Here is a 16,586-nt window from a genome sequence, read left to right as displayed (position 1 = left end):
ATAGTATTTTAGGCTATTTGTATATCAATGTGGCTAAAAACCCTCACAATTGTGTTGATAGAAGCACTTAAAGAAAATAATACAAGGTAAATACAGCCCAGTAATCTTTATGGTTTCGCTGAAGTTTCCATAGGCGTCTTCACATACATGGTACAAAGTTCGAGCAATAAACTGCCTTGTCCCAAATTCCACATTTTTACCCACAAAGAAACTCAAAGTTCAGCCCCTTATTTTTTCTTCAGTAATGATGGGATGGGACCCTATCTCACTGCTGTACCAAGGCACCTCATGAAACAACTGAGCGGATGTGTTAAGCCTGTTGTCATTAAGTTCTTAGAGGGATTCCACTGACTGTCGATATGTTAAGATACGTCTCCAAGAATTTTTTCTTCTCTGTTGTTTTTCTTATCATCCTGGGGTAAGACTGATTTTTTTCCTCAACTGTCACTTTTTAAAAACAGTATTTTTTGAAATGTTTTACACATTCATGAACTGACAAAATTAGATATTTTTCCCCCATAGAGATGAACAAAAATGCACCAAGTAACAATGTAATCCTTTGGGGCAAATAACGCCTATTAAAATGACTATTTTGGCCCAAACAGGCTCATTTGAGAAGTGTCTGAAAACTCTTTCCAGTGTGAAAAGACAATCCCAGTAGTGATAGACCCAACACAACAAACCCTCCTTGACACTTGTGTCCAAACTCTCTCACTCTTCCTCTGTGTCCTGCTGCTGCAAAGAAAGAACTTCTCTGTTGATAAATTATGAGAAAATACTGTTTTTTCATCAACCATTGACAAGAACCCACATGGCCCTAACGTTAGCCATTACTGCATGATAGGATGTTAGCCACAGATAAAAACACACACAAACCCCCCCCACAAGTTTACAAATGTATGATATGTGCATTTGCAGCATATACATCCTTGTTGTCACCACTTTATGCTGTATGTCTAATTTGTCAGATGTCCAGAGCCATTTCTGGATTTACAAAGAACATCTGATGTCACACTTTCAGAGTTCATTTTCAGAAGACCCCTTTTGACTAAGAACATAATTTTCTTCCATGTTAAACTGGCTGTGAAAGGGTAATATGGGGGTCACATCAGTGTTCCTGTGTCTGTCTGTGTCTGTTCTTTTTTGTGTATGTGTTAACTAAGGTAATGCCTTAGCATGGTGTGATTGAGCTGTTTGAGTTCAGAATTTTAAATAGTTTTAACACTGCTGTATATGATGCATGATACTTGTCAATGACGGAGGAATTTCTATTAATCTCAGTTTTGCATTTATTTCCTAGCAGAGGTGGTATGGGTCTCACTTTGTACCCCACACTGCTGAATGTAGGATGGGTGGGGTCAATGTTTTCTTCTTCCCTCTGTTTATCTCCTTTACTTTTCTATCTCAGGGGCATTTTTATCTACTCAGGATATAACATGTCATCTCTGAGGTAAGGTCTCCTGTCCAATTTGGTTTCTCTGAAAGTGTCGTAATCGATAAAGAATACAAAATGTAACAGTACATCTTTCTACACCAAACCAACTTTTCAGTTGTTGTGTAACAGTTTCTTGCCACTTTACCAGCCAATTTTATTTACTGGCAGTCCAAGCAAGTTTCTGATTAGAAATTAATTATGCAAATTAAGTTGCACACATGAAGGAAAAAGTTTTTTTTTTCATTGGTTTGACACGCTTAGCATCCACAGGCAGAAGTGTGTAATTGGCTGATGGAAATGGCAACAACTAAGATGCATGGTTTTGTGTTGTAAAAAGTGTACTAAGCAACGTTTTTGCAGTAGAGAATTCGCTCAGGTTTTATCCATTCAATCCCCTTCAAACGCCACAATTTAATCCAGAATGTGAAACATTTTACATATACTATAAAATACTTTAGATCATTTAAGCAGGGAGTAGCAGCTTTTTCCTGGCAAAACTGTGAAATATTGTTGATTTATCAATGGACTTATCAACTTATGACTTATCGACAATAAAATTATAACACTTTAAAACATATAAATAGTTCATTTTGATATTTAAAATGTCCTGAATCAACAGTTGGAGGAAGAACCCTTTAATAATACCAATCATATAATAATAATAATGATAATAACAATAAACTTAATTGAAAACAGCTTAAAAAAGGGCTTTAAACAACGGGGAAAAAAAACAACTACCTAACTTGAACTACATTTAAAAGCATGGGTGAAATTATGCATATTTACTGTGTCTTCCAGCCACATATTTTGCTCAGTGGGTGAAGAAACGCCCGAGCCATTGTCAGAAGAGATAGACAACAGAGATGACTCAGGTCGCTGGAGGATCGGTGACCTAAAAATGCAAAGGGGGTGAGGGTTCATATTTATTTTTTGGAAGTTCTTAAAGGAGGAATCCTGATTTAGAACATAGGCAAAATCTTCACAGTATAATTGTCATGGGTTTGTCGTTTATGCTACACCTATTCTATTTAGAATTGTTACAAATGCACCTGTTGCATAGGTTTTTGTTTTATGCACAAGTTATTAAGACATATACTGAAGGAACCCACATGTACATATGACTAACTAAGTCATATGAGGTAAACGTGAAGGATAGATTCAGGTGTTTTGTTTTGGGGTTTTTTTTTTAAGTTAGAGCTCATTAAAATGTTGTCAGGCATCATTAAGAATCACAAAAACACCATGGATGGTTTCAGTATTGAGAAATTTAACAATTTCCTGAATCATGTTACTTTATTTCAACACAGTGGGGGTCATCGTTTCAAAACATATTTTCTATTATCTTTTACCTTGTGCATCAGGGCCTCTGATGTAAATTTTTTTAATGAAGCAGGCATTTATTTGATTTCAGTCAAACTACCTTCAACTAGCTTCAGTAATAATGTGTTTTCTGCTCTCCACATGACACTGACCAATATAAGTTCATTATGTCTTGATGCATGCTCAATAATATAGGTAAGAAAATCATAGGTCGATTGCCGTGACTTGTACATTGGGGAAACTAAACCGACACTGGCCAAGAGGATGGCACAACACCGGAGAGCTAACGCGTCAGGCCAGGACTCCGCAGTCTACAGCCATCTATAGGCCAGTGGCCACTCTTTCGGAGATGAGGATGTGCACATCCTTGATAGGGAGGAACAATGGTTTGAACGGGGAGTCAAAGAGGCCATCTATGTGAAGAGGGAACGACCATCCTTGAAATGGGGGCGGGGGGGGGGGGGGGCTAAGTACATCCGTCACCATCTTACAATGCTGTAATTGCAACCCAACCCTCTGTGAATAGTACACATGGCCATCGAAACTCAAAAGGGAGAGAGCTCCAACGTTTAGGAGCCACAACCTCAAAAACACAATCTCCTTTAGTTTTAAGCCTAGATCAAGGGACAACCTGAACAGAAGACCTTAGAGACCTCCTGGTGACACAGGGCTGCTGCGGATCTCTAATGTAGGCAGATGCCTGACTATGCAGAGCTCTATGGGTGATCACAAGAACTTGGAATTGGATTCTAAATTTGATGGGGATCCAGTGAGGACCATTCAGAATTGGTGTCACATGAGATTTTTAGAGGACCTGGTCAAGAGTTTAGCAGCAGCATTTTGGACCACTGCCCCCCCTTTTTTTCTTTCTCCCAAAGTGTACCCATCCAATTGCCCCACTCTTCCGAGTCGTCCCAGTTGCTGCTCCACCCCTTCTGCCGATCCGGGAAGAGCTGCAGACTCCCACTTGCCTCCTCCAATACATGTGGAGTCGCTAGCCACTTCTTTTCACCTGACAGTGAGGAGTTTCACCAGGGGGACGTAACCTGAAAAGGCGGCCCAACCAACCAGAAGAAGCGCTAGTGCAGCGACCAGTACACCTACCCACATCTGGCCTTCCACCCACAGACACAGTCAATTGTGTCTGTAGGGATGCCCGACCAAGCTGGAGGCAACACTGGGATTCGAACCGGGATCCCCATTTTGGACCACTTTTAAATGACCCAGGGATGTTTTGCTGAGGCAGGTACAAAGGGAGTTTCAGTAGTCAAGACGGGACAATATAAAACATGAATTACCTCTGCTTGAGACACAATGGGCCTGAGCTTTGCAATTTCTCTGCTGGAAAAAACAAGAGTGAATCAGACACTTGCCATGTTGGTCTAGAGTTAGAGCCTTATCCACACTGACACCTAGATTTCTTATGGAGGATTTAATCAATGGGGCAAGAGACCCAAGACCATCCCTTATTATCTTAGGAGCAAGACTAGGAGGGGCAAATATAAGGATTTCAGTTTTGTCTGCATTTAGCTGTAAGAAATTATCTGACATCCAGTTTCTTATAGCATTTAGGCAGTAATTCAAACCTGACAATTTAGCTACTATGTTTTGAGGCTTAAATAAGACTATAATTGAATATCATTTGCACAGCAGTGATAAGAGATACATTTAAAGTGCCTTATTATCTGTCCAAGGGGAAGCATAGACAAGGCACACAGACTAGGACCAAGGACTCACCCTTGAGGCACACCACAATAAAGAGTTTCAGATGAGGAGGCGAAGCTGCCAACAGAAACTGCAAAACTCTTATCAGAGAGGTAGGAGGTGAACCACTGCAGGGCTGACCCAAAGATATCCACCCAAGTCTCTCAGTCAAGATACGGTGGTCCACAGTATCAAAAGCTGCACTGAGATCCAACAGCACCAATACCAAACAATCTCCTGCATCACCATGCATCAAGATGTCATTCGAGACTCAAAGAAGAGCTGTTTCTGTTGAGTGCAGCTGAAGGAAGCCAGACTGAAACTTATCAAAGATATTATGCTCATCTATTGCAGTTGTGAGCTGCTTAACAACCACATTTTCTAAAATTTTGGCTACAGGAGGCAACTTGGAGATGGGCCTGTAATTTTGGGGTCGAAAAGAATTAAGGTTTGATTTTTTTTTTTTTGGAAGTGGCTGAATAACAGCTTGATTGAATTGAGCAGGTATACAACCAGATAACAAAGAGTTGTTGATTTTGGAGAGCACGACGGGACCAACACAGCCAATGACATTTTTAAACAGAGACGTTGGTAAAATGTCAAGGGGGCCAGAGGAAGTTTTCAAAACAGTTAACCAAGTAAGATCTTAATATGATGTCCTGATGTACAAGGTAAAACAAAACGATGTAACCATCTTTTAAATACAATTTAATAAGTTGTGTAACAATTCAAATGTTTGCTGCATATTGGCTGTTTTATTTATGTATTTATTTATTTTGTGATACTTTATTGATCCCCATGGGGGAACTATGCTCTCCATTTAACCCATCCTAGCTGTGTAGCTAGGAGCATGGCAAGGCATGGCAAGTTCGTCTTGCCATGCCTCGGTCAGGGGCACAGACAGGCATATAAACCCTAACATGCATGCCAAATCATCTTCATCTTGCCATTCACAGTGACAGGACTCTACAGTAGTACAATCATATTAACTTAACTTTTATTTCTTGGTATACTTCAAATGATGTAACAATGACGATATTCTTACACAAAGGTCATTTGTCTGTCTGTCTATCTGTAAATTTGTATATTTCACAAAACATATTTGAAGCACATGACTGTTCTTGTTCTTTTTCAGAATAAGTATAAACAACCCAGCACACAAAAAGGGTAAGTTATTCTTAAAATGTGTGGACAGAAGTATAGAGTGTAAATCTAATGTAATTACAAAAAATATTCATTGACAAGAAATAACTAATCGCACAATTTGTTTTGATTAATTGAGATTAACCACTTTTTTCTTCTAAGGCTGAAGCTTGTAATAATGGATATTTAAATGTAAAATCATGGAATTCATGTAGAATCAACACAAAGGTAGTATATTTAAATTCAAATACTATCGTTTAATAGCATCTTTTTAACTTTGAACAGAGATTCTCTCCTGTAAACTACAGAAATGATCAACGCCATCAACAGCGACTGTCATCTTGAAAGGATTTATCTATGGGTTACAGCCAATGTGCATGTGTATGCATGTTTGTAATTAAGTAAACAGTGAAGTAGTCGGCCCCGATGTGCTAACACAAAGATTTTGATTTCCTGTCGAGTGACAACACCTTTTTAATTCCTTTTTGAGGTAAAGGGTTGTATGTTAAAAACAATACTATACACTGATATGCAACATTGATCTAACATTTAAATTGTGCTGGAAAGAATTGAATTTGGTCTTTGCAACAACCTATTTAGTCATACCACAAATATGCTACAAATACTAGACAAATGAGATGCATTTTGTAAAGAGCAAGTCACAACAGTGAGGTCTCAAGGGTTTTTTAATCCAAGTCACAGGTTGTATTGACAAAAAAATGACAGTTAAGGTAGCGTGGGATATTCTAGACCAATGAGAGTTGTTTTGAACAGAATCAATTGAAAATTGAGTGAGCCATTGAAAATAAATTGTGCAATGTGGTAATTCAGGATGCACTATATTTAAAAAAAACAAAAACATTTAATGGCTGTGAAAGTTGGTGAGGAATATTCTAGACAAATATGTGTTTTGAAGAAAATCAACCTGCTTTTCGGCCAGCTGAGCTAATACCTACCATTTAAAGAAAATGGCCTTCAATGAAAGTTATCCTCATACACTCATCTCGAGCTTGCCTTTCCATTTGGGCCGCCATCTTTCTGATTTGTACCTTGGAGGGATATGCCCATTTGGGTGCCATAAAGATAGATTTATAGCTAAACGGTGACTTTTTTTAGCATAAAATTTTTTTCTCCTTTTTTTATCTGCCAGTCGCAGGGCCCTATGCAACTTGCATGTTTTGTATATAAGGCACATCAGTTCTGATAATGGCGATAAAAATATGTATGGATTTGCTTATAACTGGTTTAGTAGTCCACTCTGATTGATTAGTAAAACTTTTTTTTCTGCACGTTTAAAAACTGTATTTGAGATCAACGTCTTAATCTCTTAAACGGACTGACGTGAACTCGGTAACAAACTGGAATGCTCCTTTGGTGTGGGAGGGAACCTTCGATCCATTGGTCATTGATTCCATTTACAAGAGCATGGACCCAAGAATTGCTGTGGTAGTATTTGCTGTTGGCAAGTAGGTATACTGGTCTCTCATTGCCTCCCCTTCTTCTTTCTCCTTCCCCCCCTGAAATTGGCACTAGTACCTTTTTTTTAAACGTCTCATAAAGTGGATATGAGCTTATCCTGGCTTTTTTCTTTTTAAATATACTTTCTTTTAGTTCCTCTCATGTCCGTGAAAAAAGGGAATCTTCACACACTGAATTCAGGATTGGATTCAATGTGCAGATATTATTTTTGTTTTGTTGGACATTATCCTGTATCTAAGCTTGATTTTGGGTTCGATGTGCACACTTTTGACTTCTGTTCCTCTCTGTCTGTTCCAGGTACACTCGTTTCCTAAAGAGCTTCCTAGAATCAGGGGAGAAGCACCTGCTGGTAGACTTTCGGGTTACCTACTATGTCTTCACTGACCATGAAGATGAGGTTCCCAACGTGAGTGGTTGCTTATGTTACTTATTTCTATTATAATCAATTCTATAGCAATATCAGTAGTAATAGTAGTAGTACTAGTGGTAGCTAATAGTTGCCAGAGAAGCAGTTTTATAATATACAAATGTCCTAAAATGGGCAGTTTGTTTTTATTAAATTTTGTCTGATGGAGGGCGTCCGGGTAGCATAGTGGTTTATTCTGTTGCCCACCAACATGGGGATCACTGAGTTCGAAACCTCGTGTTACCTCCAGCTTGGTTGGGCATCCCTACAGACACAACTGGCCGTGTCTGCGGGTGGGAAGCCAGATGTGGGCATGTGTCTTGGTCGCTGCACTAGCGCCGCCTCTGGTCGGTCAGGGTGCCTGTTCACGGGGGAGGGGGAACTGGGGGAATAGCATGATCCTCCCACGCACTACTTCCCCCTTGTGAAACTCCTCACTGTCAGGTGAAAAGAAGCAGCTGGCGACTCCACATGTATCGGAGGAGGCATGTAGTAGTCTGCAGCCCTCCCCGGATCGGCAGAGGGGGTGGAGCAGAGATCGGGACGGCTCTGAAGAGTGGGGTAATTGGCCGGGTGCAATTGGAAAGCAAAAAGGGGATGGGTTGTCTGATGGGCAACTGTACAGTCATTCTGTCCATTTCATTATTCAAGACCTTAGAAGGACTACAAGTTGAGGACTGTCAGCTGGGTTTAATACCATGTAATGTTTACTGTCTGTTGTTCTACAGCTATTTTTAAATTTCCTTATAGTGACTCACTGCTTTGTAACAAACTTAGGACATAGCTTAGACAAAAAAGCATCTTAATTGCTTCCTCATTTGTTTGACTAACCAGGTTAACCTGGGTAAGGGCAGGAAGATCTCAGTTGTCACAATCCCCAGTGCCAACCGCTGGCCGGACGTGGTCTTGGGCAGGATGAAATGGGCCACCATCACCATTGACAAACGGGTAGGATGTGGTCATAACAGAGAACTGCAATAAAAACTGGAGACCACGACCAATGCCCCTGCCTATTCAAGTCTGTTGGAATTGAATGTCCAATAAAGTAAACTCGTTGCTCTGGAAAATATAATTTTGCTAATGCCACTGTGTGTCAACAGCTTGTTTATAGCTGTCTTTATGATGTCTAGAGCTTTCTGTCTTGGTTGTCCCATGTAAATTTCAGTCCTCTCAGATGGGACAACTGTAAAAGTTGATCCCTGGTAAGTGTATTCATTACGTGCTTCCTTGAATCCAGGGTACATTGACACCCATTGTCATTTACAGGATTTACCCGATTCTCATTATGTAAATGTAAAGCCCTTTGAGGTAGTGACTGCTTTTCTCGTCTGTCTCTTCCTTTCTTTTGTACGATGAATTATACTCAATGCATACCTGAAACGGACGGGCAAGTTTCTGTACACCTGCTCTGCATATATACGGTTATACATGGAATCCTTTGCTATATAGCTATATAATTAAAAAACTATATAGCTATATAATTAAAAACAATCACATTTTAAAGCATTAGATTGAGACAGTCTGAAAGCTAAGTGGGAGCCAGAGTTGTAGAGAAAAAGGAGTTGAGTTTTTTTTTCGGTAAGATTCGGTCCTTTGGCAATCAGAGACTGTAGAAGACTTAGACTTTTCTCCAAACAAACACATTTCTCTTTATTCCCATCAAATTTCTTCCCTTTTTAAGCGTCCGTCCCCTTTCTTCTTTTCTCAGATTCGTGGAGAAGCTGACTATCTCATCATGATCGACGTTGACAGTATTTTCCACAATCGTGTCGGAGCGGAGTCCCTCAGTCGGCTTTCAGCTGTGCTTCACCGTGGCTACTACAAGGTTTTACCCACTTCCTAAAATATTCTCATCAAGTTAACGAAACGGAAAAAAAATTATTCTAGCCATTTTTTTCTCATGTCTATTTTTATTCCTGCTTGTGGTAGTGTAACCCTTCTTTAATAAGGATAGAATTCTACCTCAAGGTCAGGTATAGTATGAGTTGACTGTGTGTGAATAATCTGGACAAGGCACAAGGTAAGTAGAGTTGCATGGAATTATACTTTAGATAGATGTAGATAGGGAATAACAGTCTACTACTACTACTACTACTTTCGGCTGCTCCCGTTAGGGGTCGCCACAGCGGATCATCCGTTTCCATTTCTTAGATAGGGAATAACAGTATGTACCAATATTCATATGATGGTTCGCAAATACAAATATATATATATATATATATGCAAAATACAAGTATGAATTATACACTGATAAGCTACAGCGCTGCAATACCCCTGTTGTGCACAACACCCAAATAAACAAAATAATAAACAAAAGGAGATATCTCGTTGGGACCCTTAACTGGAAGTTTTATTTGAATAAATCCAGGAAGTGAATGGCTACTGGAACAGTCTTACTTGAATAAATCCGTGAAGTGTTTCCTGGCTCACAGTTCATCGAGTTCGCCAACAGGAGGCGCTACGCAGTCAATGATGGACGATTTAGGATTGATGAATCTGCTGACCACATCCGGTCCCAAAGTCGAATAGCGGGAAGACGCAACCATATTGGCTAGTTTGTGGGCCGTGTCCAAACACCAGTTCGCTAATATAAGAAATAAAAATGTTCAGGCTTGCAACCACGGTAACGACTGGTGACCTGCCAGCTCGCATAGAATGTAATGCGGAAGAGCACAAGTTTCACTGCTATTGCAAAATACATACTACGATTGAAATTAACATTAAGAAAATTACCACCTAAAATATTTTCTACTCACAGAACAAGACGAAAACAAACCTAATTTGAATATTTGTAAACATTTCCGAAATACATCAACCTCTAGAAGATATTAAAACCACAGTATAGCGAAGACTTACATTCACATGTTGTGGCTAACGCTAGCTAGCTACACATAGTGTGGTGAAGGCTAGTAACCATAAGCTAGTCACATCAACGTTGCAAATATATTTACGAACCACGACATTTAAACTTTTACTTTTCAGGGCACTTAAGACATTCAACATAAAATATGTTACACATGGTACTGATAGGTTTACACATGCTTACCTAATATAAGGCTTACAGTCACGGTAACGACTGACGATCTGACAGTTCGCGTAGAACGTAATTCAGGAGAGTACCGCCCAGCAAGCCTGACGTAGGATCCCGGTCTCTTAAAGTGACAGTACCGAATTAGGCATAAGTGCCCATAAATGTAAATGAACTATTGTAATATGATAGGGGGTTACAGTAGTGTGTCCACAAAGACTGTGTCCACTGGAGACTTCTTCTAAAGAAACATCACTTGTGACTGAAGATGTCACTTACATACGTGATGAAACGCGTCTGTAACACGGGGATTCGAACCGGCGATCCTTATGCTGGTAGGCAACGGAATAGACCCCTACGCTACCCGCTTTGTTTTATTGTATTTGATGTAAGGTGACCTTGGGTGTCATGAAAGGTGCCTTTAAATAAAATGTTTATCATTATTATTATTATTATTATTATCATTATATTATTATTGAACTATCTGTGGCATTTGACACAACGGCTCACCAGATTTTTGCTGCTAAATCCTCCATACCCAAGGACATATCTATCAATACATCTATCCGGACACTGATAATTGTCCAGTTTGATGGCAAACCACAGGGTGAAGACTGACAACAGTTTAACATTCTTTGACCACATTACAAGCTGTCTCCCATTCCTGCCGCTTTGCTTCGTATAACATCTACAAACTCATGCCATCATGCTCCTGGTTCAGGCTCTTGTTCTCTTGCAGTTAAACTACTACAATACACTTCTTGCTGGTCCCCCAGTCCATGCAATCCCACCGCTGCAGAGAATCCAAAATGGTGCTGCATGCATAGTTTTAAATTGCCTTGATATGTACATTAGGGTTGCAACTAACAATTATTTTCCAAATCGAATGATGATAATAAATAATATATCATTTATTGATGTCACGAGGGATGCAGGAATTGAGGACCCAAATGCAGACGTGGTAACAGGTGAAACAAAAGGTTTAATGGTAGGAAACATGAGGAGTATTAGGAACACACAGGCACATGACAGTATGCTCGAACAACCAACAAAGTAAACAGCCAAACTTACATACACAGAAACATATTGAAAAATCAACAACAGCTTTGGGGCAAACGGATAAACTGGATGGGTCTTGGGGCTGAGATGGTGTCAGAGCAGGGCTAGACATGAGATGCAAGGAAACCCGGCTGGAGTAGCCAGAACCAGAAGTGGCCATGACAGTTGATTTTTTTTTCAATTAATTGATTAATCATTTAGTCTGTTAAAAGTCAAAAATACTGATGAATGCCCATCTGATGTTTCCAGAGTCCAAAGTGATGTGTGTGTGTGTGTGTGGGGGGGGGGGGGGGTATTAACTGACAGGAGTTTGTTGCCGCTTCAACAGCCAACATAATGCAACCTGATGAGCTAACTGAGTGCCCGATATCATTTTGCACAAAACTGTATCATACAGCTACAGGACTTGAACACGCTAGTTATCTACCTTCTTGCTGTACAAAATATAGGCTATACAATATTGCCCAGTTACTCAGATGGTCAGTACAGATTTGATCATGAATATAAGAAGCATTCATTCACAAACTCAATCAGATGACGTTTAAAGTTTTACCTTCACTTCATAAAGTATCAGTGGGCTACATGGATCAAACACACGACTTATGTGCTTGACAAACACAAATACTTTCCATGCGTATCCTTTAAAACTAGGCTAAATGTTCATCATACTACATGACCGAAGCTATAAACAACTAGCATCTCATCTAAACAGGTAACTTGGCCCTATGTGTGCTGTCTGTGGTGCTTATTTTCTGTGTGTAAACAACCGCACTAAAACAACTACTTCAGAGGATGGATCAGCACATGCAGCTAAATCCAGTCAAGCAAGGCACAACACATCTAAGCAATATAACCACATCAGCAAATGCGCACATAGCTTCATGGGCAGTTTCGTCAACAGTCAAGCCACAGAGCGAGAAGGGGGTGTGCATTTCACTCACCCTATTTGAAGAGGAAGGCCATTCCCGTGACGGCCAGCAAAATGGTCGCTGAAGTTTAGCGCTACTAGCTAGCCATTCCTTATGGTCATAATTTTCTTCATTGAAATTCCGAATCACTCCTTTTTTTCCTCTCCGTATGCAGGTCTAGTTTTGCCGTCAGTCTTGAGTTTAAGTTGCTGCTGCAGTGGTAGTTTGGCAAATTATTATTTTTACAAAAAACTTCAAATCTACACCCTCCATGACTGCACACCACTACTTGCTAACAGAGATATCAATACAGAAAAAATAGCTAATGGTTAAATCTCCCGTTTTTTGTTTTCATTTCAATGATATTAATAACGTGCTATGAGATGAATGGTGTGAGGCCAACTGGCGGCTGGCTTCCCTTGGTTCCCTTGGCATAGATCCAATCCCTCCTGACTAATGGCAGTTTGGCAGTGGTGTGATGGTAGCCTCATCTGATTGGTTAATCCTTCAAAAAAAAATTTTTTTTCACCAAGGGAAGCCAACTCCGGCCTGGCCTCCTCACAGATTTGACACGACTACGTCTACAGCAGGAGTCCAATACAGTGGTTCACCACGTCAACATTAAGAGGGCGCTGCTGTTTCATTCACTGTAAAATACTCAATGAGCAATGGGGAAGGGCAGCAACAGTGCAACAGAATTACCAAAACTGTTAAATGAAGTGGTTTTTTTTTTTTATTAAAATGACAACTTGATTTTTTGCATAAAACAGTGTCATAATTTTTTAAGGGGCTGTCTATGTGCTGGTACTAGCTGTAATGCTGCTTGCTATATAGGTAAAATCCTTTCACTCGACCTTAGCAATGACAGTATACTTGAGAGAAATGCTTTTACTCTTACCATCTCTTTCCTTTCATTAGGTACTGTTATGAGCAGTCAGAGGTAGACGCTAAGAACAAGATCGAGGACGTCTGGCAGGAAGAAGGTCATCTCAACAAGTATAACGTTGCTACTCTTTCTATTGTTTTCAAAGCTTTGCTTATCTGTCTTCCTCTGTCTGTCCCCCTTGTTTGTGTCTTTTGTTTGTCTACCTACTTGACAAATTTAGTGTTCCTCTATGGTGGGTAAGTGATTGACAATTGTCATTGCCCATGGATTAAGTCTTTCATGACTCCCCCCCTTGACCTGTTTGGGTGAGTTCAGTTGTTGGAATTGGCCGATTTGTTGATGACACACGTTGCTTGATGTAGTTTTATGGTGTATAATTACTGTTTAAGGTGGGCCCACAAATCTAATTAAAAGGTACCTAAGGTTTATTACGGTGTTTACTGAGAATTTGAAGGCAGTCACAGTGCATTTAAAGTGAAAGTTATACAAGGGTTATTAAACCAAATATTTTTTTTCTTTTTTTTGTTTATTGAAGTAATTACTGTTCAGAAGGATTATTGTGCACTCTCTCTCTCTCTGGAATAAAGGACTCTTGGAATCCCTCGGAAAGATTGTTAGAATCCCTCGGAAGGATTGTTGGAATCCCTCAGAAGGACTGTTGGAATCCCTCAGAAGGATTGTTGGAATCCCTCAGAAGGATTGTTGGAATCCTTCCGACGGATTCCAGCAGTACTATTATCTTTCTGTTCATAGCACTACCTTTTATTTCTTGATGCTTTCTTTACATCTGTTTTGTCTTGTGCAGGGCTGGGCAATCTTATCCAGGAAGGGCCAGTGTGGGTGCAGGTTTTTGTTCCAACCAAGCAGTTACACACCTGATCCCACTAACCAACCAGTAGAGTCTTTGTGTGCAATTGCTTGGTTGGAACAAAAACCTTCACCCAAACTGTCTCTTTCTGGATAAGATTGCCCACCACTGGTCTAGTGATTCAAATGTAATGGTTTCATGTGATCTTGGGTATTTGTTATTGCATATTATTGTAAAAACGAAAAACAAAAAAACAAAACTTTCAAGAAGTGGTTAGCGCGGTCACCTCACAGATAGGAAGGTCCTGGGTTCGAACCCCGGGGTAGTCCAACCTTGGGGGTCATCACAGGCCATCCTCTGTGTGGAGTTTGCATGTTCTCCCTGTGTCTGTGTGGGTTTCGTCCGGGTGCTCCGGTTTCCTCCCACAGTCCAAAGACATAAAGGTCAGGTGAATCAGCTATACTAGGTGTTGTCCCTTGGTGTAGATGTATCGGCCCTGTGATGGCCTGGCAGCTTGTCCAGGGTGTCTCCCCGCCTGCCTCCCAATAACTGCTGGGATAAGCTCCAGCATCCCACGACCCCGATTGGGATAAGTGGCTTGTATAATGGATGGATGGATTTTCCAAAAAATCTTATATATTTTAGAATGTACTAGATTACTTTGTCTTCTGGAGTTTAATTCTTATTCATCCCTCTCTTTTTTCATTGCAGGTACTTGTTATACAACAAACCAACCAAAGTGCTGTCTCCGGAGTATCTGTGGTCAGACTATGACAGACAACCAAACGACACCAGAGTCATAAGGATCTCCCAGCTGGTCAAGAACTATGCAGAGATCCGGCCCAATCATGGACATTAAAGTCATCGATAATCAGGACATTAAGCAAGCTTGCTAGGCTGCAAATATAAGTTATCTCTAATGTTAAAGCAATCGAGAGTAAATACACACAGGCCGGTTGCCTGCCAGTGAGGCAGGTACACTTAACAGAAAGCGAGAGACCAAATAACCAACATTTGTTTTGTAGCTGCTGTCAATATCAATCTGTACATGAGCATACTTCCCCCTTCCAAAGTTGTTTCACTTTCCAGATGTTTATGTTTGCCCATCAGTCGAAGTAGTTTAAGGCCCCATTGCTAATTTTTTTGTTTTTTTGGTAAAATAACTTTTAATTGTTTATATTGTAATTGCGCTGTTTGAGATGCAACTTGAGACCCTTTGCTATTGCTTATTGTACCTGCTGGTGTACTGGTAAATACCCTGGTGGGGCGTTAGTGTTGGACAGGAAGTGACTTGATTTATGCAGCACACTGTTACCCTGCTGGACTCTAATGCTAATTTGTCTGATAATTAAAAATGACATCTTCTTTTGGTAACGTGTTCTGTAAAGAACATAAATTGTTTTTAAAAAAATTTAATACCACGCGCTGTGTTAATCCACCGTGCATGTGTATTTGTTGTCTGACGTCATCACAAGTTCACAACTGCAGTACAAGACTGCTGCAATAGGGCGTCCGGGTGGCGTAGCGGTCTACTCCTTCCCCTACCAGCACAGGGATCGCCGGTTCGAATCCTCGTGTTACCTCCGGCTTGGTCGGAAGTCCCTGCAGACACAATTGGCCGTGTCTGCGGGTGGGAAGCCGGATGTGGGTACGTGTCCTGGTCGCTGCACTAGCGCCTCCTCTGGTCAGTCGGGGCGCCTGTTCAGGGGGGAGGAGGAACTGGGGGAATAGCGTGATCCTCCCACGCGCTACGTCCCCCTGGTGAAACTCCTCACTGGCAGGTGAAATGAAGCGGCTGGCGACTTCACATGTCGGAGGAGGCATGTGGTAGTCTGCAGCCCTTCCCGGATCGGCAGAGGGGGTGGAGCGGCGACCGGGACGGCTCAGAAGAGTGGGGTAATTGGCCAGGTACAATCGGGAGGGGGGGGGGCTGCTGTAATGAAGTCTCACCAGGTGCCACTATTGTGCCAGATTATCACATTTACTTTAAGGGCTTTAGTTTCCCGACAACGCAAGACCTGCAGTACATTAATGCAAACGTAGTAGCAACTTTGTTGGGTGTACATCCATCCATCCAGCCATCCATTAACCAAACCTCTCATCCTGTTCTCAGGGTCGCGGGGATGCTGGAGCCTATCCCAGCAGTCATTGGGCGGCAGGCGGGGAGACACCCTGGACAGGCCGCCAGGCCATCACAGGGCCCACACACACATTCATACCTAGGGACAATCTAGTACGGCCGATTCACCTGACCTACATGTCTTGTGTGCACATAAACACTATATATGACTCAAAACACAAGAAAGCTGCAAAAGCTGTTTATTTGTGTTCTTTATTTAATGTTTTTATTGTGGCCTAGTAAACAGAAGTGCAGTGTAAGTACGGAAGGTTTTGTTCAGAACGGAGTCTT

The 16,586-nt window shown here is 40.9% G+C and overlaps 1 protein-coding gene across 1 annotated transcript; it reads left to right on the top strand.

The window, feature by feature from the left end:
• Window positions 1-6,934: 6,934 nt before the first annotated feature.
• LOC130112082 (globoside alpha-1,3-N-acetylgalactosaminyltransferase 1-like) lies at window positions 6,935-15,035 on the top strand (the record flags this gene model as incomplete). Its single annotated transcript, XM_056279380.1, has 7 exons — window positions 6,935-7,068; window positions 7,379-7,487; window positions 8,322-8,435; window positions 9,196-9,312; window positions 13,016-13,131; window positions 13,401-13,478; window positions 14,888-15,035. Coding segments are annotated over 7 exons (816 nt in total), but the record flags the coding sequence as incomplete, so codon positions are not given.
• Between the last annotated feature and the right edge of the window lie 1,551 nt (window positions 15,036-16,586).

Source organism: Lampris incognitus, chromosome 4 (genome assembly GCF_029633865.1).
Source record: "Lampris incognitus isolate fLamInc1 chromosome 4, fLamInc1.hap2, whole genome shotgun sequence".
In the NCBI taxonomy this organism is placed as follows: Eukaryota; Metazoa; Chordata; class Actinopteri; order Lampriformes; family Lampridae; genus Lampris; species Lampris incognitus.
Note: the sequence above shows the minus strand (reverse complement) of the source record. Positions and strands in the feature narration are given on the sequence as shown.